General features: G+C 39.1%; 1 protein-coding gene across 1 annotated transcript in view; it reads right to left on the reverse strand.

Annotated features, from left to right (window-relative positions):
• Positions 1 to 22969, reverse strand: part of il11ra (interleukin 11 receptor subunit alpha) — a 103169-nt gene that overhangs the window by 44530 nt on the left and 35670 nt on the right. Inside the window, 1 exon segment of the mRNA NM_001113499.3 lies at positions 2687 to 2783. Coding sequence (NP_001106971.1) covers positions 2687 to 2783 — 97 coding nt within the window.

Raw genomic sequence — 22969 nt, forward strand, 5'->3', positions numbered from 1 at the left:
AACAGCGTTGTTTCTCTCCACCTTTTGTAGTCATATTTTAAATTATTTGCCAGAAAATCTAACATGTTGACTTTGTCCGGTTTAAGTGAAGAATGGGGTTATAATGTTTCCAGCAATACACTGTCAGACGGTGTGCTTGTAGCGAAAATGCACAGACAAGCTACTTTTTCACAACCATGCGAGGGAGGGCTTCTTCTTCTGTTCCGCCGCCCGCATTTCTCGCAACGCAGGTTTCTCTACTCTGCGGAGCGGCGCGTTCTTAACTAGCTACCAAATAGCCTATGTTGCTCCATTTCTCGTCAATGTCTTCCATTTATCACTTTCTCTTTTGTATCTGGCCATTTTTGCAAATGCCTCTGCCATGCCTGGCTGAGCTGGGCTTCTGCGTTTAGAAGACAGGAGTTGATTAAAGCCTACATGGCTTTTTTTCCCTCGCCGTCAATCGCCACTAGCTTGCATGGTTCGGGACCCGTGGATCTGCGTATCGATGGATTTGCTCCTCAGTGTTTGGACTCTCAGCAGTGAATATTAAAACACACTTTACTTAAAACCCCCATACAAAAAGCTTAATCCAAATTGATTCGTTTACCTTTCTCGGTCGGCACGAATCCAAAATGTTCCCAGATGTAAGAGTTCGTTTTCTAACAAGATTCATGGTTGAACTTGAACTTGCTGAATCGCGCCTAATGTTATATTCTAACAGATATGTAATACTTGGCAACATAACAGTAATTTGTGTTTTAAAGTGCGTGACGTCACATACTTCGGTCGGTGGCAATGGACAACCGAGGTGGCAACTGACCACCGCGGTGACGCGGTTGTCATGGTGACTGTCACAGCCCTAGTCTTAAGTATATATAGATAAAAAAATATCGCAATATATATCGCAGGGGAAAAATATATCGCAATGTCAATTTTTTCCAATATCGTGCAGCCCTATCTAAGTGTATGAAAACATCCAGCTGAGGTTTAAATCTGAAAGTGCACCATGTTTAAAACTATTAATTCTTCAAGGAAAGAGTCGACTTAAAGTCGAATGTATAAATTGTTCTTTATTTGGATCGTTTGCCTGCCCGTATGTACGATGATATACGCCAAATATGAAGTGCCGGATCTGGTAAAAAGTGATTGTGCTTTTCCCTTCAGACACTAGCAGAGTGCAGGTGATCATGTGCATGATCATGACGCAAAGATTACAATAACTCACAGATGGCCACATATGCAGCTGTGGGTTAATTTTCACAACAATACGACAGTATACCTTGTGCTGTGTGTGTTCCTTTCATTTTTCTAATGATTAATACAATAGCCTACGCTGCAATGTGGGGTTTGCTAATAAAGGAAGGATCAGTAAAGACTATTAATGTATGGGACGTTTCAGTAACTGTTAACACAGTTCAAATGGACCAGTTTCTTCTTCCTCCAGGTCCAGTAAGTGTTTCTCCTTCTTACACAAGCTGTAAGTATGAATAAAATGGTTGCCCTGTTTTCTGTAGTTTGTAAAATATGTATTTAATTGTGTGTTGTAACTTGTTATCGTTTTACATGCTTTGTAATCACTTATCTATTATAGATCAGTGATTGTAATGTATGTTTTAGGTTAAATCTTTATAGGCTATTCACATTCACATTAGTCCAAAAACACATTGAAAATGTGATGAGTGCTTCTTTCTTTACCAATTTAAATGCGTTTTTGAACTCGCAATCAGTAAATTTTCAAAATAGTTAAACTTTTGCCACTGTGTGGATTAATACTGAATGTGTGTCATTGTTATTACTTGGGGTTAGGGTTACAAGTAGAGTATATGCTGGTGTTTAACTGTATTGCTTTAATGCATTCCTGTATTGGGCTTACGCATATACTCTGAACTCTGCTACTTCATAACCATAGTGGGCGTTTCTGTCCATCTTGTGCTGAACCCGACATAGACGTCATCAGACCAATTAGCGCAGATTAGCCTCACGCAAAGGAGGAGTTTGGATACAAATTAACTGCTGAATGAATCATAAAGGATTTATTGGGATAATTAGGTAAAAATAAATGCAAAATACAATGAAAGGTTTTTTTTTTTTTTTTTTTTTTTTTTAAACCTTACATGCATATCAGTGTTTTGTTGGAGAGCCCCAAAACCTTTTATAGTGCATAATATAGGCTCTTCAAAAGTAGGCGAAATTTAGAAATGCAATTTAATTTCTGAATATAAATAATGTGAAAACTGCTAAATGTAAACAGAGAATTGTGAGACAAACTTGGAATTCTGTGAAAAATTCTTAGTTCAAATAATTACTCTAAATAATGTGCAAAAAAGAGATGTAGAATAAAAGAATAGATGAGAATAAGAATAGTATAAAAAAGTAAAGATTTTAGAAGTAAAGATTAAATAAAGAAATAAAAATAAATCTTTAAAAATAAAGATTTCAACATAATTATACCACATATCTAAATTGTGAGTAAATTTGTGAGTAAAATCAAAACAAAATTTTTAATTTGCGAGAAAATAAATGCTGAATTCTGATAAAAAAGGTCAAAATTGCAGAACTGTACAATACAAGAAATACAACTTTGTATATGTAAATATTTTTCAAAACATAATTTTTATTTATTTAAATATTAATAATTGATGTATCACTGTATTACTGTCTACTGATTATTACTGACTATGGTTTAAATAACAGGAGTGTGTACCTTCATTGGTCCATATCTCTGATGTGACGAGCTCACAGAAGAGGATGATGAATCCAGTGACTATTAGATTTCCAAGACATGACACTAAACCGGGCATCTGCAAGAAGAAAAACACGGCAATTCAGTGTGTTTCCTACAAGGACGTCCTGTCTGCAGACTTAATGGGCATCAATCTGTGTAAAACATCCACCTGCTTAGCAACCAACAGCCCTGCAAAACAACATGACAATTAGTCGCTCTAATTTTGATATAAGCAAACACGACACCGTGGCAATCCATGCGTAACTTTGAAATTTCCATCTAAAAGGTGCAGAGAATAAACATCCACTGAATAGACCAGCTGTGCTAAAAAGTAATTTTGCTACTTTGGCTATTCATTAATTGCCCTGCAGAAATATGAAATAAAATAAATTAAAATAAAAATGTTTTAATGATTACAATGGAAGTTAATAAATTAATTAATAATAATAATTATATATATATAATTATATATTATTGTTTTTGTGTGTTTTTACTAGCGTTTTGTTATCATTTTTTTCAATTTATTTTAATGTGTGTGTGTGTGTGTGTGTGTGTGTGTGTGTGTGTATATATATATATATATATATATATATATATATATATATATATATATATATATATATATATATATATATATATTTATTTATTTATTTATTTTTTGATGTGATTTAATAGTATTTGCTTTTAATTATATTTTATTGCATTTCAACTGTACTTAATTGTGGTCAATATTTTTTTTTCATTAAATTATTTAATTGACATAATTTGATTTAATTAAACTCAAATTAATAGATTTATTTTATTTTATTTTATTTTAGCTAACTAGCCTTTTCCTGGCATGTTAAATCCAGCATACAGTGCTCAGCACAGATAAGTTCACCCCTCACAAATCAAAGGAGCACTAATGGTATTGTAATGTTTTAGTGATTACATTAGAAGTAAATTAATTTTAACTATATATGTATATATATATATATATATATATATATATATATATATATATATATATATATATATATATATATATATATATATATATATATATATATATATGTCTAACAAAATAACTTACGACAAAAATCCAAAAACCAGTACACACAAATGTATATGTTATAGAAAAATATTAATTACAATTATTTAAAAGAGAGGAAAAATCAAGGCAATCGAAAAATTTGAAAAATGTGGTTTTGTATTTGTAATTTCCTTGAATTTATTTGTATTATCTTTCAATTTCTAAATATTTTTGGTGACTAAAATATTATTTTCATTAATATATCTTTTTAATAAATCTGTTTTGTTTAAATGCACCAAAATACATTGCCTATATTTACTCAGAAGTGGCTAAAACTATATTTTCAAAATGGGACATACTCAATTATGCTGAGCACTGTCTCCTGATAAAATATGTCTCAAAACAGACTAGAAACTTTTAAACTAGGGATTTTCATGGTTAAAATTTGATAGTTAATAATGTTTTAATAGTATTAGTGGAAAGCAACAGTGTCTTCTGTATTGGTTTCTGTTGTGTTTTTCAGTGGGGTGTAGAGGGCATTCTGGGACATGACGTCAAATGAAAAGGCCCGCTATCTGAAAAATGGCCCTGAGGAGCTGAGTATCAACAAGCTGTAAACGCTTTAAACAAATACAGTAACTGACAGGACACATCTGTCGTTTGCCTGGCAGGCTGGCGTTTTATGACAAACGGTGCCCGAGGAAAGACATTAATAAAAGTCAATGCAGGAACTCATTTCACATTCCAGATGCTGAAGTCACCACACCTCACAACAACACTCTCAGGGGAGATCATTTGATCATTGATGAAGGAAAAATGACAATGGTTTAAATATAAACACTAAAGATCAAAATGTGGAAACAAGAAAGAAAGAAAGAAAGAAAGAAAGAAAGAAAGAAAGAAAGACAGACAGACAGACAGACAAGACATTATTTTATACATAGAATGAATGAACAAACTAAACAAACAATCAATAATTAAGATAATTGTAAATAAATTACTTAATTATGAATGAATTGATTAATAAATCTGTTACCTAATTATGAATGAATGAATTAGTTAATTGTGAATGAATGAATGAATGAATTAATTAATTAATTAGTTAAAAGTAAACAAATAAATTAGTTCTGAATGATTGAATTAGTTAATTGGGAATTAATGTATAAGTTATAAATTAATGAATTCTTAAAGAATCAATAAATAAGTTATGAATTAATGAATCAGTAAATTGTTAATAATTAGTTAATTGTGAAATAATAAATTAGTTATGAATAAATGAATTAGGGCCATAAGGTGGTGTAGTGGGTAGCACGATAGCCTCACAGCAAGAAGGTTCATGGTTCGAGCCTCTGCTGGATCAGTTGGCATTTCTGTGTGGAATTTGCATGTTCTCCCCGTGTTTGCGTGGGTTTTCCCCATATGCTGATAAGTTGGCAGTTCAATCCGCTGTGGTGACCCTGATTTAATAAAGGGACAAAGCCAACAAGAAAATGAATGAATAAATGAATGAATGAATGAATGAAATAGTTAACTGTTAATGATTGAATGAATAAAAAATTTATGAATAAATAAATTAAGAACTAAATAATTAATTAGTTATGAACGAATGAACACATTGTGAATAAATAAATAAGTTAACTGAAATAATGAAGGGCGATGCGGTGGTGCAGTAGGTAGGGCTGTCACATCACAGAAAGAAGGTCGCTGGTTCGACCCTCGGCAGGTTTAAAGACATGTGGTACAGATGAATTGGGTAAGCTAAATTGTCCGTAGTGTATGAGTGTGAATGGGAGTATATGGATGTTTCCCAGAGATAGGTTAAAGCTGGACGGGCATCCGCTGCGTAACATGTGCTGGTTAAGTTGGCGGTTCATTCTGCTGTGGCGACCCCAGATTAATAAAGGGACTAAACTGAAAAGAAACTTAATGAATTAATTGATGAATGAAATAATAGACTAGTTAAAAACGAATTAATACATTATGAATAAATGAACTAGTTGATTGTGGAATAATGTTATGATTGAATGAATTAGTTAACTGTTAAATTATGAATTAGTTATGAACGAATTAATATGTTATGAATTAATAAATTAGTTCATTGTGAATAAATGAATCAGTTAATTGTGAAATAATGAGTTAATTATGAACAAATTAATATGTTACGAATGAATGAGTTAATTCTGAATGAATGAATTAGTTAATTGGGTAATAAGGAATTAGTTATGAATGAATGAATGAATGAATGAATTAATGAATGAATGAATATGTTATAAATTAATTGGTTATTTCTGAATAAATTAGATTAGATTAATTAGATTAATTTAAATTGTAGTTAAATGAACTAGTGAACCATCTTACTGATAATGAATGAATGAATGAATGAATGAATGAATGAATGAATGAATGAATGAATGAATGAATAAATAAGTTTAGTAAAAACTACAATAAAATTTGTAAACAAACAAACATTTGTAAAATAGTAAAAACTGTCAAAAAACATTACTAAATAATTTATTCATTCATTTTTCTTCGGCTTATAAACCAGGGGTCGCCAGAGCAGAATGAACTGCTAACTTATACAACATATGTTTTAAGCAGCGCATGCCCTTCAAGCCGCAATCTAGTACTGGGAAACAGCCATTCATTCTTACATTCACACACACACACACACACACACACACACACACACACACACACACACACACACACACACACACACACACACACACACACACACACGACCGCCAATTTAGCTTATTTAATTCACCTGTACAGCATGTCTTTGGATGGAAGGAAGGAAACCCACGCCAATACGGGGAGAACATGCAAACTACACACAGAAAGGGCAACTGAAAAACACTTTACACACTTTTTTGTTACAGTCTGCACTTTTTCAGCTTTCATACTTATCTCAACACAAAAGACTGTCTATTACTGCCAGCATCATTATCATTCTCACAGTGTAAAGAAGCTGTGACAAAAAAAAAACTGTTAGTACAAATACCCTTTACTTGGGTGTATCTGACTTCAGGAAATCATCGTTCAGATATCGCTATAGGGCTTCAAACTGAACATTAATTTGTTAATAAAATGAGAGCGTGTCAATGATTCACACACAGATACACACATGGTGACGCATCAAGCATTATCATTTTGGTCAAATGACGTGGTAAAACCACAACATGTGACATCCACAGAAAAACAAACAAAAGGCTTTTTTAATCACAGTTCTCCAGATGACAATCACAAGACAAACTAAATATTTTCCAATAATTAGGAACGAGTCACAGATGCCACCATCAGAATTTTTTTATTTTTATTGATGATGACAGGTGTCTCAAACAAACAAACATGCAAGCAAGCAAGCAAACAAACAAACAAACAAACAAAAATTGTGTGTTTGAAAGATAAATACAATGAGATTTTAAAATATCAACTATGGGCCGGTATTCAAGGTATTGTGATCACTGCTTTAAAATATATTCTTGATAAAAAAAATCCTTTAAAAACAATATATTTTATTTTTTGAAAGATTTTAAATATTTTGGAGCAGTAAACATGCCAGGCTGAATAAGTCAAATGAATCATGGACTTCTGATGTCTTCATTTATTTCAAAATCACTGATGTCTTTACAATTTAAAACAGCATCTTTCGATATCTTTTTTTGCTGGAGATACTGTTGTCTTAAAAAATTTTTTTTTAAAAAGTAAAATAAAAAAAATCTTACACATACCTTAGAAATGGTATTACAGAAAATTTTGGCAGTTTTAAAACCTTGACTTATCCAAACCGCAGTATACTTTGAAAACGTCCCAATATCAACTGGATATTTATACAATATCACTGCACTAAACTAAATAATCCATATCAATTTGTACAATAAACTTGTTAAATACATCAACTCATGTCCTGTAGCTGCTGCAAATTGCTTGTATATTGTTTATCATTTGTTTTCATTTAACTCAATAACATCCCGAAACTTAACATGTCAGAGACAACCTGTAAATCTGTTCAAAATCAAATTCAAATAACGTTACAGGAGATCGATGTGGGCGTAAGATTTAGTTTAGTCTTCCTAATTATTATTTCAGACCCAAACAAAAATTCCTGCTAGATAATGATCACCTGTTTTTTTTTCCCCATCATGGCTAGGCGTGTATCAGCAAACTAATGATAAAGCCAGATAAAGCCCATATTTTATTGACTAAACAGTGATCCACCAGACCCCGTAGGTCAGAAAGCTTGGTTTACTGCTGAACTCATTTATCATAGTAAAATATCATAGAAAGGAATAATAACTCTTCAATCTCGTCCTGAAGCTCAGACGGTCTGCTTTGAGAAGCTTTCAACCACAACTGTCAATCATGATAACACGCCTTATTTTTATAGCATTAAATTACTGGCTAAAAATGGTTACAAAAATTAAGATCTGAACCTAAATCAGCTTGATAACCAGAGCCTCAATTGACCTAAGCAGTATGCACATAATCTCTCTTTCCGTCTGTCTGCCTGTCACTGCTGATTCAGAAGAGGGACTAGAAAATCAAACATGTCAATACTGACAAAAATTCGGACAAATACTGCGCTGCAAAGAGCAAAACTTGTTAAAACTTAGGTTAAACTACCTTAGCAAACGACCATGGAATAAGCAGGATAATCAACGGCTTGCGTTGCGATAAAGGATTTTAATGCACTTTGCCTTCAATTTGTGTATTAAAATCCTTTAACGCACGGCAAGCTGTTGATTATGCCTTACACATACTGTATATGCAATGCTAATGCAATATATGTATTTTAATACTGTGTTTTAATATATTTATTTTACCATTGTTTGTTTTTCTTTAATTTGTCATCAATTATTTTTATTTTATTTTATTTTTTTCACTTGGATGGTTGGTTAAAACGGCTTTTAGAAATATGTTCTTTGTTAAAAATAGCTTTTGACAATATTCAAAATGTTGTTTTATTTGCATTTTTTTTTCTCTAGGGACATTGTTGATAAAGCTTGATAGCTCATATGCAATATAAAGCAATTATTTACAAGATCACGCTATTTAAATGTAAATAGTATACAGATTATTATTTTTTTTTTTTGCAATGCATTTTAAATTAAATTATACATCATATTTACTAAAATAATCAGATATAAAATAAACATACTTTTACTTAATGGGTTTATATATGTATGCTAAAAAAGATTTAGGAAGTTATTAAAAAAAAAAAAATCTTCAATGTTAATTTAATGCTTGTTCGATATACAAAACCCATCTAAATTATATAAGATGCATCATCCTTCATGATTAAAATTATCATTATCAGCTCCTGAAGAATGACAGGATGTGTGTTTCTCAAAGTAAACTGGTCAGAAAAACACTCAGGAGTTTATCAACATTCCTGGCAACTGTAACCGGTAACTGAGTAGCCAAATTATAGACAATTATGTTTAACAGTAATCAGGAGACACATACTTAAGTCCAAAGACACATGTAATTATCAATCTTCCACAGTAAATCAGGTTTTTAGAGAGGAAAAAGAGTCTAAAACTCGCAGAGTGGGAAAAACACACTTGATTTTCATTTCCATATGGTTTAGTCATCATTATTACCAGACATCTCTTGGTAACTGTGAACAGGGGAATGTTCCTCAATGCATCAGAAAATGTCTAAAAAGTTTAACTTCTGAAAACCGCAGGCTGCATTCGCTGTTGCACATTAATTTTTTATGACACTTTATTGCAGGACTGCACCAATCCACAAAGTTTTCCCCACAGCATTAATACAAAACTTTATGGCAAGCAATTTATTATAAAATAAAACTTACTAGTAACTACTTTAATGCTACTAGTATAGAAGCTAATGGAAACTTTGTCATTAAGTCCTAGTGCATATCCATTAGCTGCTTCTCTTTTTTAGGACGTTTTCAAAAAAATTTTAGGATTAGTTTTTTTTTTTTTTTTTTTTTATTAGTTACTAGTTTTTTTTTTTGTTTGTTTTTTTAGAGACTAGCACTTATTAGGGCCAGACAGAATTTTGAATGAAATTTGTAAAGAAAAAATAAAATAAAATAAAATGATGCAGTACAGTACAGTACAGTACAGTAAAAAAATTATAATAATAATAATAAAAAAAAAAAAATATATATATATATATATATATATATATATATATATATATATATATATATATATATATATATATATATATATATAATTTTTTTAATTGCAACAACTTAAGTCTCATAAAATATATCTAGTAAAATACATACAATATTATTTTACAAACAGTATTGTGAATAATTCATATACACATTTCCATATTGGTTAATAAAATGATGGAAAAAAGTATAAAAATAAGGTAAATATTTATTTACCCACACTTTCATTTAAATAAACTCAATTATGGGCTAACAAATCTGCTGAAATCTGGGCCTAGTAATACTTCATTAGACACAAGTTGCCATTTGTTAAATACTAGAACTTATTAATATTGCTAATTTAATATATATAAACACTATATATAAAATATGTATTACATAAATAAGATATGATTAGTGTGATAAGACTTGTCACTATTAATATGAATACTCATTTATACATTTACCTTTGGCTTAGTTCCTTACTTCCCTTACTTACCAGATACAAGTAAGTGTAAAAATAAGTACTTACTATTTTATATGTGTGAGTTCCTAAACAGTAAGCACTAGTATCTAATAATAAGAACTTATATCTAATAGGGATGCTCTCATCAGTATTTTTGTAGCCAATACCAAGTACTGATTCCTTGTCATGGTGATCAGTCGATACAGAGTACCAATTCTGATGCTTTTTAAGCATCAAAGTATGACACTTAAGTTGAGATCTCTTCTTACCTAAAGAAGAAAAAAAAAAATAAGGATGCTCTATATAATCCCTTAAACATGTCTCTTATAACTATTTAGGTGTGAACATGTCATGGTCAGAAGTAGCTTTATAGAAAATAATAGATAGCACAGATGAAAATAAAAATAAAACAAAAAGAAAAATGACTAACAATGCAATATGGAAGCAGTGCATATGATGCAGAATTCTAAAGGTCTCAATATAGATAAAGTTTGGAGTGCATATTTGATGTATAATAAGTTAAAATTAATTTAACCATGTAAATCCATTACGTCTTTACTAAATGAAAATAGGTCTATAAACTACTGTTATTATTGCAATAAGTAAAATGAAAAAAACAGATCTTACATTTCTTATACATAAAAAAAGGCCTAAATGCATGCAAGGTCATTCAAATTTTGCTCATCTCAAACTATCACAAACACTTGCTATCGATTCACAAGATCTTGAAAATGCTCTTCATATATAAGTCTATACGAACAACCAACCCAATCTCATCAATCTACATACAAATAACACAAATTTACACTTTTCATTTACATTCTATGCATATGCCTAAAATCAATTTTGCCACCAATCCTTCCCTTTTACTTCTATGAAGATAAAATGTGCCCAAATACCCAGCCCGATCTTATGAAGAACAACTATTTTATGTATTGTAAAGTTTATGTAAAGTGGCTAATTCGCTCAAATTCATACAATTATTAAAAAGAGACTTGCCCCCAAATCCTATGCCTAACCCATCCCCTCATTAGGGGATGAGCAAATGGTACTAAAATGTATTAATTAGATCTTACACTTAATATGAATTGGCCACTAAATCAAAAAGTTACAAATTGCCATGATATTGCATTGGAAAAACGGTCTAATAATCACTTTAAAATGTCAGCTGCAACTTTTAACTTCATATATGTGCAATGACTCTTGTACATGTGTATCATAGAGTGCAAGTCCAGAGGGCAGAACATAGTCAGCAGTGGTTTTTCCCAGATCGGACACAGTGTGCTATCTGGATGCCCTCCATGTTCTCCAATCTCAAGAGACTGTCAAATTCAGCAGTGAGGTGAAGCTCCTTTCGCTTTCACGCAGTCCGTCAGAGTGACATGTTTTCTCTGTTAGTATGATAAGGGGCATTGCACTTAAAATAGAGCTGGATGATATAGCAAAAATGTCAATGTCAGTAATAATCAGGATTAATCTTGAATATTTATATTCACTTTACTTTTTTTCTTTGCTCTATACAAAAGTTGTAGAAACCAGACAGTTGTGGTTTTAAGTTGTGGTCATGTTTTTTTTTTTTTTGTCAGATCTGTCTGCTATGAAAACCACTAGCAAAAAATTAAAAGATTGTAATAATAAGCTTTATGGTTGAATTATTTAAACATGCATAAAATAAGACAGCAGGTTAAGCAAAAATATAATGGATTTCAAATTGATGTTGTATTTTTAGCAAAATCCTGCTCTTTGTTTTTATATCCAACTAATGATTTTGGAGACAGTAAATGGTTTCCTGAGGTAAATGTTCTGTGACATTGTTTGCAAACTGTTTTACGGACGTCTTTCTGTGGTTGAAACACTGGTTGAGAGGTTATGTGAGGCATGTTACATTTTGGGGAGTTGTATACAGTTTCTTTTGTGGTTGTTTATTTAGTGCTATAACTAGTAGTAAACAAGAAGAGATGATCAGTTCATGTGCTGCTTGAACTGAGCCAACTACAGTAATGCCAGCATCAGAACCACATTTATTGAGTGTGTTTTGTCGTAAAATTGATTAAATTTCTTGTCTTCTGCAATGTGGAAGTGATCTCTTTTATGTGATTGTTTTAGAAGATCTGAGTCATTTGTCTATGCAAAAATGACTAGGAAAAATAAACATTAGTCAAAGGTCAAACTACTTGCTTTATAAACAGTTGTGTTTATGACGATGCATGAACAAATATATATATATACTATATAATAACAAAATACAGAGTTGCAACATCAAGCAGCATAATCAGCTGTTTTATGGCTAAAAATCAGTAAAAGTGAATAAGATTGCTGTGTCCATTTGTACTTAAAAGAATAAGGTCAACATTTCTATTCCTTTTCCATTAAAAGCTATTTGTGATAATTATAAAGCATCGAATGTACGGTACAAATAGCATTTAGAACAATCATGCATAAACAGAAAATAGCATAGATAAAAGTAAATACCTATATCAACTACATTATCAGTCACTTTTGCCTGTTTTAAGCAAGCTAGCCAATCAACCCTCTAAACACTTTCTTAAAATCAAAGACAAAAAGGACACATTATATCTGCTAAAAGTTTAAACAATGTTACAATAACATCAGTAAATATATAATTTACAGCATTTTATTAGATTTTATAATTACTGTTGACAAAAGTGTTTAATTAGTTTTTTATAGTCGGTGCCAATAGCTTAGTGGTTAAATGTGCCGACATATAGCACCATGGATCACACAGCGGCCTGAGTTTGATTTCTGTCTTAAGGTCTTTTGCCGACCCTTCTCCACTCTCTCTAATCCCAATACTTTCCTGTATGTAACCTCCACTATCCTATATAAATTAAAGGTGAAAAACACCTAAAAATGTTTTGTAGAAAGCATACTTTGTTTGTGGAACAGTTTTTATAATAAAAAATATAAAGTTTATTCTCATATTCATCCATTTGTAGCTTTCTTGCTATATTTATTTACTCATGTATGCATGTAAAAATAAAAGATATACACACATGCATGCAAACTAAGGCTGCATGACATTGGAAAAAAATCGTTCGAGGTTACTAAAGTAACCCTTCGTTCCCCGAGGAGGGGAACGGAAGCACTATAAGTGGATTTGATTGTAAAATCCACGCATTGGGAGGTTCGGTTCAGAAGCTACTCGTCTGAAAGAGTATTGAACGGGCCAATTAAGAATGAATTGGCAGCGCAAGCCTGCGCAGGTGAGCGGCATAAGCAATCAACTGAGTATATAAGCTCACCTGGCGCCAGCAGACGCTATCCTTTTTAAGCTGAAGAGACTTTCAACAGCTAAGGGACAGTCATTATGGCGACGGAGTATAGTGCTTCCGTTCCCCTCCTCGGGGAACGAAGGGTTACTTTAGTAACCTCGAACGTTCCCCTTCGGGGGGAACTTCAGCACTATAAGTGGATTTGATTGTAAAATCCACGCATTGGGAGCCCATTGAAAGCGCCATAATGACTGCACCTTACCAACACCCCCGATGAGGAGATAGTCAAGCAAGCGTGACGCACCCACATCATGGGGGGCGCGGTCCTCCAACGTGTCCCTGGCCCTAATTTATCCTACTTCAACAGAAGTTTTACGGATTTATATATATTTTTTGGGAAGTCGTGAGCATCTAGATAATTCTAGGAAAATACGACAGTACGTTGGGAAGCGTGCAATCCCGATAGGGAGGACGCTGCGGAGGCCATCCGTTACCCAAGGGGGGATAGATGGCAGAATTTACATATGGACTAGCCCTAAAAAGGGGGAGTACGCATAGCAAAAGAGAGGTTAGCGGGGAGGGAAGACACGGGTCCGCCCAGGGGGGGGGGGACTTAACCGTGGCAGAATAAGCATATGGGATCGCCTAGTGGGGACCACGCATAGCAGGCACCTTTACCCAAAACGCGGGCTGACCAGCGGGCAGACCTACAACGTAGTGGGCCAGCAAGTGACTCCTCCGCTGAGTCAGTGCTGGGGGCCACGGAGGAATCTGCAGGGCTCACCTGACGGGGAACTTTACTGACAGATAAAAGGCGCACGTATCTCCGTGTTAGGGAAAATGGCGCAGCAAGCGTGTTTCAACACCCTACCGAATTGTTTCCTCAATCACCAAGGGTTACCTAATACCCTTGAGGAAACCGGCTCCACTCGCAGATTGTAAAACCTTGCAAATGTGTTGGGTGTTACCCAGCCCGCAGCTCTACAGATGTCTGTTAGAGGGGCGCCGCGTGCACGCGCTCGAGAGGATGCGAAGCTCCGAGTGGAGTGCGCACGCGCTCTCGGGGGACGCGGCTCATCTCGGCTCTGATAGTGAAAGAAAGGCATCCACAATCTAGTGGGAACTTATTTCGGTACGGCACTTCCCTGCTGCCGACCGCTATAACAGACGAAGAGCTGCTCAGATGATCTAAACTCTGAGTGCGGTCCGGATAATACGCAAAACGCGAACTGGACAATAAGAAGGGCTGGGTCTGCCTCCTCCGAGGGCAGCGCTTGCAGGCTCACTACCTCGAATTAAAACGGAGTGGTAGGAACCTTGGGCACATATCGCGGGCGGGGTCTCAGGACGTGAGAGAAGCCAGCCCAATTACAGGCACGAGTCACTGACCGAAAAATGCCTCCGGGTCCCCGACCCTATAATCGATATCAACGCGACCAGCAGAGCTGTCTTCAGGGACAGAAAAATACTGAGTCGAGGATCGAAGGGATCTGACGCGGCTTGTGTAGCGAGGGCGAGATCCTAAGAGGGCATCAGAGGGGGTGGGGTGGATTAATTCGCTTAACGCCCCTGAGGAACCGGATGATGAGGTTATGCGTTCCCACGGTGCTGCCAGCCACCGCGTTATAAGAGCGGAGATGGCAGCCACGTAACCTTGAGTGTGGAGGGCGACAGCCTGCTCTCCAACTTCTCTCGGCGTAAAGAAAGCACAACGCTGATCTGGCAAATTACGGGGGTCTTCTCAGCGAGAGACACACCATTCAGTGAATAGACGTCACGTCAGGGCATAGGTGCGCTCGGGGAGGGGGCTCTAGCCCGAGTGACGTATTAGCCACCGCAATCGGAGGTTACCTAAGTCTTCCTCGCGTCTAAAAATCTCTTCAAAGATCGGCGAGGGTGCCAGGTGGTGCCCTGTCCCTGAGAGAGTAGGTGCTCTCTCGAAGGGACTGCCAGGGGAGGGCTATCGCGAGGGAGAGCTCTGACATCCAGGTCCGGTTGAGTGAGCCAGAGGGGCGCAACCAGCAAACTGTTCCTCGTCCTCCCTGACCTTGCACAGTAACTGCGCGAGCAGGCTCACTGGGGGAAACGCGTATTGCGCGTGCCCCGAGGCCAGCTGTAAGCCAGTGCATCCGTGCCGAGAGCACTCGGTCAGGGAAAGAACAACTGGCAATGAGCGATCTCGGGGGAAGCAACAGATAGATCTGGGCTTCCCCGAATCGCGCCCATATCAGCTGAACAGACTCGGGGTGGAGTCTCCATTCTCCAGGACGCAAGGCTGCCGTGAGAGCGCATCGGCTGCACGGTTGAGCTTGCCTGAATATGAATGGCGTGCAGCGATTTCAGCCGCGGATGACTCCAGAGGAGCAGACGGCGGGCGAGCTGAGACATGCGGCGAGAGCGCATACCCCCTATACGGCTGATATACGCCACCGCCGCCGTACTGTCCGTCCTGACCAGCACGTGTTGCCGCTCCAACACCGGAAAAAAACGGTGGAGAGCGAGGAACACTGCCAACAGCTCCAGGCGATATGCCAATGCAACTGGGTACCTTTCCACAGGTCCGCAGCCGCATGCCCGCAACGCACAGCCCCCCAGCCCGTGTTGGAAGCGTCTGCTGAAACGACAACAAGACTGGACGCCTGTTCTAGAGACACCCAGGCCTGTAGGAACGAGGGGTCGCTCCAAGGGCTGAGGGCGCGGCGACACAGCGCAGTAACAGAGACTCGGTGTGCGCGCGCGTGCCATGCGCGTCTGGGGACTCGATCGTGAAGCCAGTGCTGAAGTGGTCTCATATAGAATAATCCGAGCGGCATGAAGCGGCTGCGGATGCCATATGCCCCAGGAGCCTCTGAAATAGTTTCAGTGGGACCAATATTTTACTGTCGAGCTCTCTCAGACAGTACAGCATCAGCTGAGCGCGCTCTCCGGAGAGGTGCGCTGCCATGGTGACCGAGTCCAGCTCCAGCCCGAGAGAAGAGATCCTCTGCACGGGGGCGAGTTTGCTCTTTTCTCGGTTGACCTGAAACCCCCACAGGTGGAAGTGCCAGAGCACTTTGTCTCTGTGCATAATCAACTCTGTGCATAATCAAGAGAGGGCAAATTCAGCCAGTCGTAAAGAAATTGAGTATGCAGATGCCCGCGAGCCGAAGGGGCGCTGAGGCACCCTCCGCGGGCTTGGTGAGGACCCGCGGAGACAGAGAGAGCCCGAAGGGGAGGGCTTTGTATTGCCAAGCTCGACCTTCAAACGCAAACCGCAGAACTGTCGGTGGCGAGGAAGAGTGGAGACATGGAAATACGCGTCCATCAGGTCTAATGCTGCAGACCAACCCAGAGGACGAACGCACCGGAGGATGCGCTTCTGCGTGAGCATTCTGAACGGCAGCTTGTGCAGGCAGCGGTTCAAAACGCGCAGATCTAGGATTGGCCGTGACCCACCGCTCTTTTTGGGCACGATGAAGCGTGGGCTGTAAAACCCGCTCTCCATCTCGGCTGGAGGGAGCGGCTCGATTGCATCCTTCGCCAGGAGGACAGCAATCTCCTCTCGCAAGACAGGGGCGGACAGAGGGCTGACCCTGGTGAATACACACCCGTGACTTGGGGGGCCGTTTCGCGAACTGAATCGCATAGCCGAGTCTGATTGTGCGTATGAGCCACCGCGAAGAGCTGGCCCGCGCTAACCAGGCAGGCAGAGCTCTCGCTAATGGACTCATCGCTACAATCGCTGACGTACCAGCAGTGGGGCAGCGCGGAGTGGGTGTGCTGATCCGGGAAGCTCGCGGGTCCCACGGAAAAGCTGGAGGTGAGATATTTGCTCTCACTCCAAACCCGAGCTCCGGAGGGGAGGCTCGAGGGGTGGGAGAAAGGAGACCGTCCTCCCAGCGCTCGTGAGCCACTGGCGAAACGCACCGAATCTGCAAGCTAGAAAGCATAGCGTCCCAGACTGGCAGATTTCGGGCTGTCACATCTGGGGAAGTGAAAAGTGCCCTTTCATAATGTTTTCATGGCAGTAAAAAGTGCCGTTGGAAATGGGGCCCCGCCCTCCAGCGGGGAAAGAGCAAGTTCCCTCTTCTCCAGATGGCCTGTCCCAGGGGCGCTTCGCGGTCCGTTGCCGGACTTAGCGGCGTTCTGGGCAGGGGGGCTGCCTGCTTCCGAGGTGCCCGACGCGCTCGCTTCGCCAGAGGTGTGTGCGGGGGCGGAGCAGCTCTCGTAGGCGGGCGCCTTCGGCGAGGAGCAGGTATGAATGGCACGGCGGGCGGAGCGGGCTACGGACCGCCGATAAGACATCACCCACCAACTGCTCTCTCACCGCCTTGAATTCCTGGGTGAATTCACAGACAGTGTCGCCGAACCTGGCTGGGGATATGGGGAAGTCAAGAAAGCGGACTTTGTCGACTTTGCGCATATCAGCCAGGGGTGGCGCTCCTGGACCACTAATGTGGACATCGTCCTCCCCAACGCACACGCAGCGGACTCAGTAGTTCGAAGAGCTAAGTCGGCGGCGGTGCGAAGCTCGTAAGCCTGGGTTGGACCCACCCTCGTGCAGCTCAGCCAGCGCCTGCGCTTGGTAGCGCTGGTAGGTGGCTATCGCATGCAAGGCGGAAGCAGCCTGGCCCGCAGCTATGTAAGCTCTAGCTCCGAGGGAGGTAGATAACTTACAGGCTTTGGATGGGAGACGAGGCGGACCCCGCCAAGAAGAGGCGCCGCGCGGATTTACCGCCATCGCGCACTCAACCTGAGGAATCGCCACATACCCCCTGGCTGTTTCACCGTCAAGAGTGGTTAGGGTGGAGGAACACGCAGCACGAGCAGAAAAAAGTGCTTTACAAGACCGCGTGAGCCTACTGTGCACCTCCGGGAAGAAGGGAACGCCCCTCTAGTCGGTCCGGCCGCGGAGCTGGGGGATAAACCATCTCCAACCCACGGCCGAAGCAGCCCGGGAAAGCACGGCTAACATGTCCGTTTCAGGATCCGTAGTGACAGCGCTCACCAGCCCGAAGGGGGCGAGCGGGTCTGGATCATCATCGGACAATGAAAGCCCACCCTCCGATGCCGCGGTGGACATCTGGTCTCCGGTGTCATCGGGCGTAAGGGCTACCATCTGTTAGACGGATCGCTTCCCCCGCCCGAAGCTTGGATGGAGCGCTTAGAGGAGCGGGAGGTCCGCGGGCCCGTGGGCGACGGATTATCTCTCGCTGAAACCCTCAGATCTGCCCGAGTGCCCGCTGCAGAGCAGGGGACAACTGGGGTGGTTCGCCCTTTTGCAAAGGCTAACCGCGATCTTGCGCAACAGTCATGGCATCGCAATGACGACATGAACTGCCCGCGAGCAGCGCATTAACATGCTGGACCCCCAGACATGCAACGCAGTGCCCGCGCCCATCATCCGAGGACAGGAAACCACCGCATCCAGAAACGCACAGTCGGAGCGCCGTCCTGATAAGGACGTGCTGCACGACTGTGTTGCTCTTTCTGTGAAGTTTGCAACTTTATACGCACCGCTCTGGAGGACCGGACCCAAAGAACGCCAGGCAAGGGAGAAACCCAGCTCGACCGTCTGCCACTGCGTGTACACACTCTGGACCGGGAGAATGCTCTCGTTCGCTCAGAATCGCTGGTCACAGCAGGAGGAACCCTCATCGACTCGATCAGAAAGTCTCTGAAGCGAAAAGGATAGTGTCTGCTGGCGCCAGGTGAGCTTATATACTCAGTTGATTGCTTATGCCGCTCACCTGCGCAGGCTTGCGCTGCCAATTCATTCTTAATTGGCCCGTTCAATACTCTTTCAGACGAGTAGCTTCTGAACCGAACCTCCCAATGCGTGGATTTTACAATCAAATCCACTTATAGTGCTGAAGTTCCCCCCGAAGGGGAACTGATATTGCAATGTTTTGCTTTTCTGTGATATACATTAAGATATCAATAAAATGTTAGCAGATGGCGTAAATGCTCTATTTTACATTTTTTTTTTGTTGGGGGGGTATGGGGTATGGGTTTGGTCTAGAGGTACAGCAACTAAATAATCACACTGCAAAAATAGATATCTTTACTTTTTGGCTTTTGGATTTTGGCTTGTTTTTAGTCTAAATAAGTTCTTAAATCAAGAAGAATTTCCTAGACAGTTAGAAATATTGTTTTGTTGTAGATTTTTAAAGTCAAAATTATGTGAATGTGTCTATAAAACAAGCTAAATAATCTTTGAATATTTGGAATAGAAACAATAGAAACAATCAATTAAGTAAGAAAGTAAGAAAAAAGTATTTTTTTTTTCTGTGCAAATGTATAAAAAACTGTAAAGCCTTGATCATCTAAATAATTGAATTTTTAAATAAATAAATAATTTCATAAAAAATCTTGTGTCTAAAAAAATCTTGCGTACAGTCACAGACCTCAAAACTTTTGCTCTATTATTATGTTTAAACTTTGTAGTAACTACTAATAGCATGTTTTGTAGCTTGTCAACTATATATATATATATATATATATATATATTAAGGGTGGAGCCGAACCCGAATACGGTATTCGGAATTCGAACAAATACTTAAAAAATTATTTGTATTCGGGAGCAAGAAAAGCACTATATCAAAAAGCAGCGTTTCCTCATGAGACCACAGTGCATGCCCGCGTGTGTGAGTGAGTGAGTGAGTGAGAGAGAGAGAGAGAGAGAGAGAGAGAGAGAGAGAGAGACGCTCAGTAGTCGGAGGGCGGGGCGGAGATAAAAGGTGTCAGGCACAAGCTTCTCCACAGCAACATAGATTTTTGTACCTTAATTGGGTTCCAAAGGCAGTTTATAAACTTGTAGCGGAGTTGAAGCGGAGTTTGATCGGGATATTCTATTACATTATTGACGTCTACAACCGGGTGCTCTGTTTACGCAACGTTAGCTCTGTTAGCGCGGTAATTTAGACAATAGACTGTTGACAGAGTAACGTTAACGTTCGTTTATAAAGGTTAAAACGATGCTTTTGCAGTTGTGTCGAATAGTATGCACTTATGAGAGTTATATGGTACGTCTAAATTACTGTCTTTTGCAGACAGCAAGATATATGCTATAGGCTAGTTAACCTTAGCATAGCTTCCCGTCACTTTTTATTAACTTGAAACTCCTCAAATACATTTGGGCACCCAGAAAAAGAGTGAAAAAGACTGCTGCTGAGCCATTTCTTGGTCCTCCACCAGTCAAAAGAAAAAAAAAAAACTTCAGGTTTTGTGTGGAAGCATTTTACAGTCAGTGGTGCTGAAGATAAAACAAAGTGATACTGTATAATGTTTGCAAAAGTGAAATCAGCAGAGGCAGATATTAAACATATGTCAACATCTTCTATCCATAAGCATTCATTCATTTCTTTTCGGCTAAGTCCCTTTATCAATCTGGGGTTGCCACAGTGGAATGAACCACCAACTTATCCAGCATATGTTTTACGCAGTGGCTGCCCTTCCAGCTGCTACCCAGCACTGGGAAACATCCATACACTCTCTTTCACACACATATAATAGGGACAATTTAGCTTACCCAATTCACCTATATTGCATGTGTTTGGACTGTGGGGGAAACCGGAGCACCCGGAGGAAACCCACGCCAACATGGGGAGAACCCAGTCGGGGCTCGAACCAGCAACCTTCTTGCTGTCAGGCGACAGTGCTACTCACTGTGCCACCGCACAACCTTCTATGTAATGTATTATCACATGCACTAAAAGCATCCTCTCCTGATACTGTCTGTGAACCCCCCACAAGCATCAATCCCCTCAATCAGCACAGCTATGCTCTGCTAAATCCTCCACAAGCACCAAACCATCAACACAGCCACATTCTGCCCCACCAAGTCAGTTTCAAACAAAAAAACAAACAAACAAACAAACTTTGTGTCTTTTTTGTGGCAGGCAGATGAAAAAAGCAGGGCTGTATCTTTTAGTATTATATAGAATACTTTTGTTCTGCCAGATCTTCCAGGCAGGGTTTTATTTAGATTTATTTAGTTAATTTTAGTTTTTGGAATTCTGTCCATTGGAAAGAAGTTCTTTCATAAGAAGAACAGTTTTTTTGAAGTATTATTTGTTTTTATTCTGTCTATTCAGTGTCCTTCAACAAGAACGGTGGTGGTGGGGTTCATAATATTCACAATGGTATCTAATTAGTTGTTGGTTTAACCATGGATGAGGTAATGGCTTCTATGTTATTTTCTTTTCAATGACATTTCTTGTCACATGTTCAAAAACAACAGCTAATATTGCTTTATTTAGCTTACCCAATTCACCTATACCGCATGTCTTTGGACCGTAGGGGTAACCAGATCACCTGGAGGAAACCCACGCAAACATAGGGAGTACATGCAAACTCCACACAGAAACGCCAACTGACCCAGCCTCGGCTCAACCTGAGTTATGGATGCTGAAATTATATATTGTGCAAACCTGATGCATACCTTTTCATTAGAAAAGAAAAAGAAGTCATGTGAAACTGAAGACTGGAATAATGATGCAAAAAACTGCATCACAGAAATGCGTTAGATTTTTAAAAAATAATACAATAAAAACTCATTTTTTATTGCATTTTTTAAATTGCAATACTATTTGACATCATTACTGTTTTTTTTGTATTGTTAACAAATAAAAACAATGTAAAATTCACAAACTAATAACAAATGAGAAGAGAAAAATTACAACCTATAAAAATTTTCTAAATGCACATAAATGTATCATTAATTCTGCACTGTAGATGGAACCATATCAATACACCGACAATTCAACTTCCGTAAGCTCTGTATTCCTTTCCAAAGTGGATGCACCTGTGGTTCTTTCCGCTGAAAAGGGGTAGAGTTATGACTCCGGCTTCATCAACCCCCACCCAAAGGAATGCTTCTCCTTCTCCTCAACCACAAAAATGCACCTCTACCATCCACATGTCAAAGCCACAGCGTGAAAAACCAAAAGCTAAACGCTGACCACGAGCCAATGGTAAATTATATATCCTTATATATTATTTAGTCTGTTGTCTGTTGTTGTTCAGGACGACTGGCTCAAATGCAACTGAGCGATGGAGCATCTGGCGAAGATAAACATAGAGCTGTTAATCCAGGTTAAAAACAGACCCTCGGTACCCATAACACCCTTTAGGATTTTCCAACAATACGAGCAATATGACTGTCCTATATTGCCCTTGTATAAGTTTAAAGGGCCATGAAACCCCCTCGTTTCAACAGGGTGTTTTCACACCTCTACTTTGGAAAAAGTCAGAAAAGTGGGCGTGTCCAGCTTTGTTTAGGGAAGAGTGTCGGAGGAAGAAAAGTGGGATGGTGTGGGAGTGTCTAGTTTCAGAGTCAAAATACACACACACAGTAGAAAGTGATGGTGTTTAACCTACATGGACATCTGTAGTCGAATTATTTGCTAAATTATTAAATGGTGGACTTTAACTGCAG

Source organism: Danio rerio, chromosome 10 (assembly GCF_052040795.2).
Source record: "Danio rerio strain M-AB ecotype USA chromosome 10, GRCz13ab, whole genome shotgun sequence".
Taxonomy (NCBI): Eukaryota; Metazoa; Chordata; class Actinopteri; order Cypriniformes; family Danionidae; genus Danio; species Danio rerio.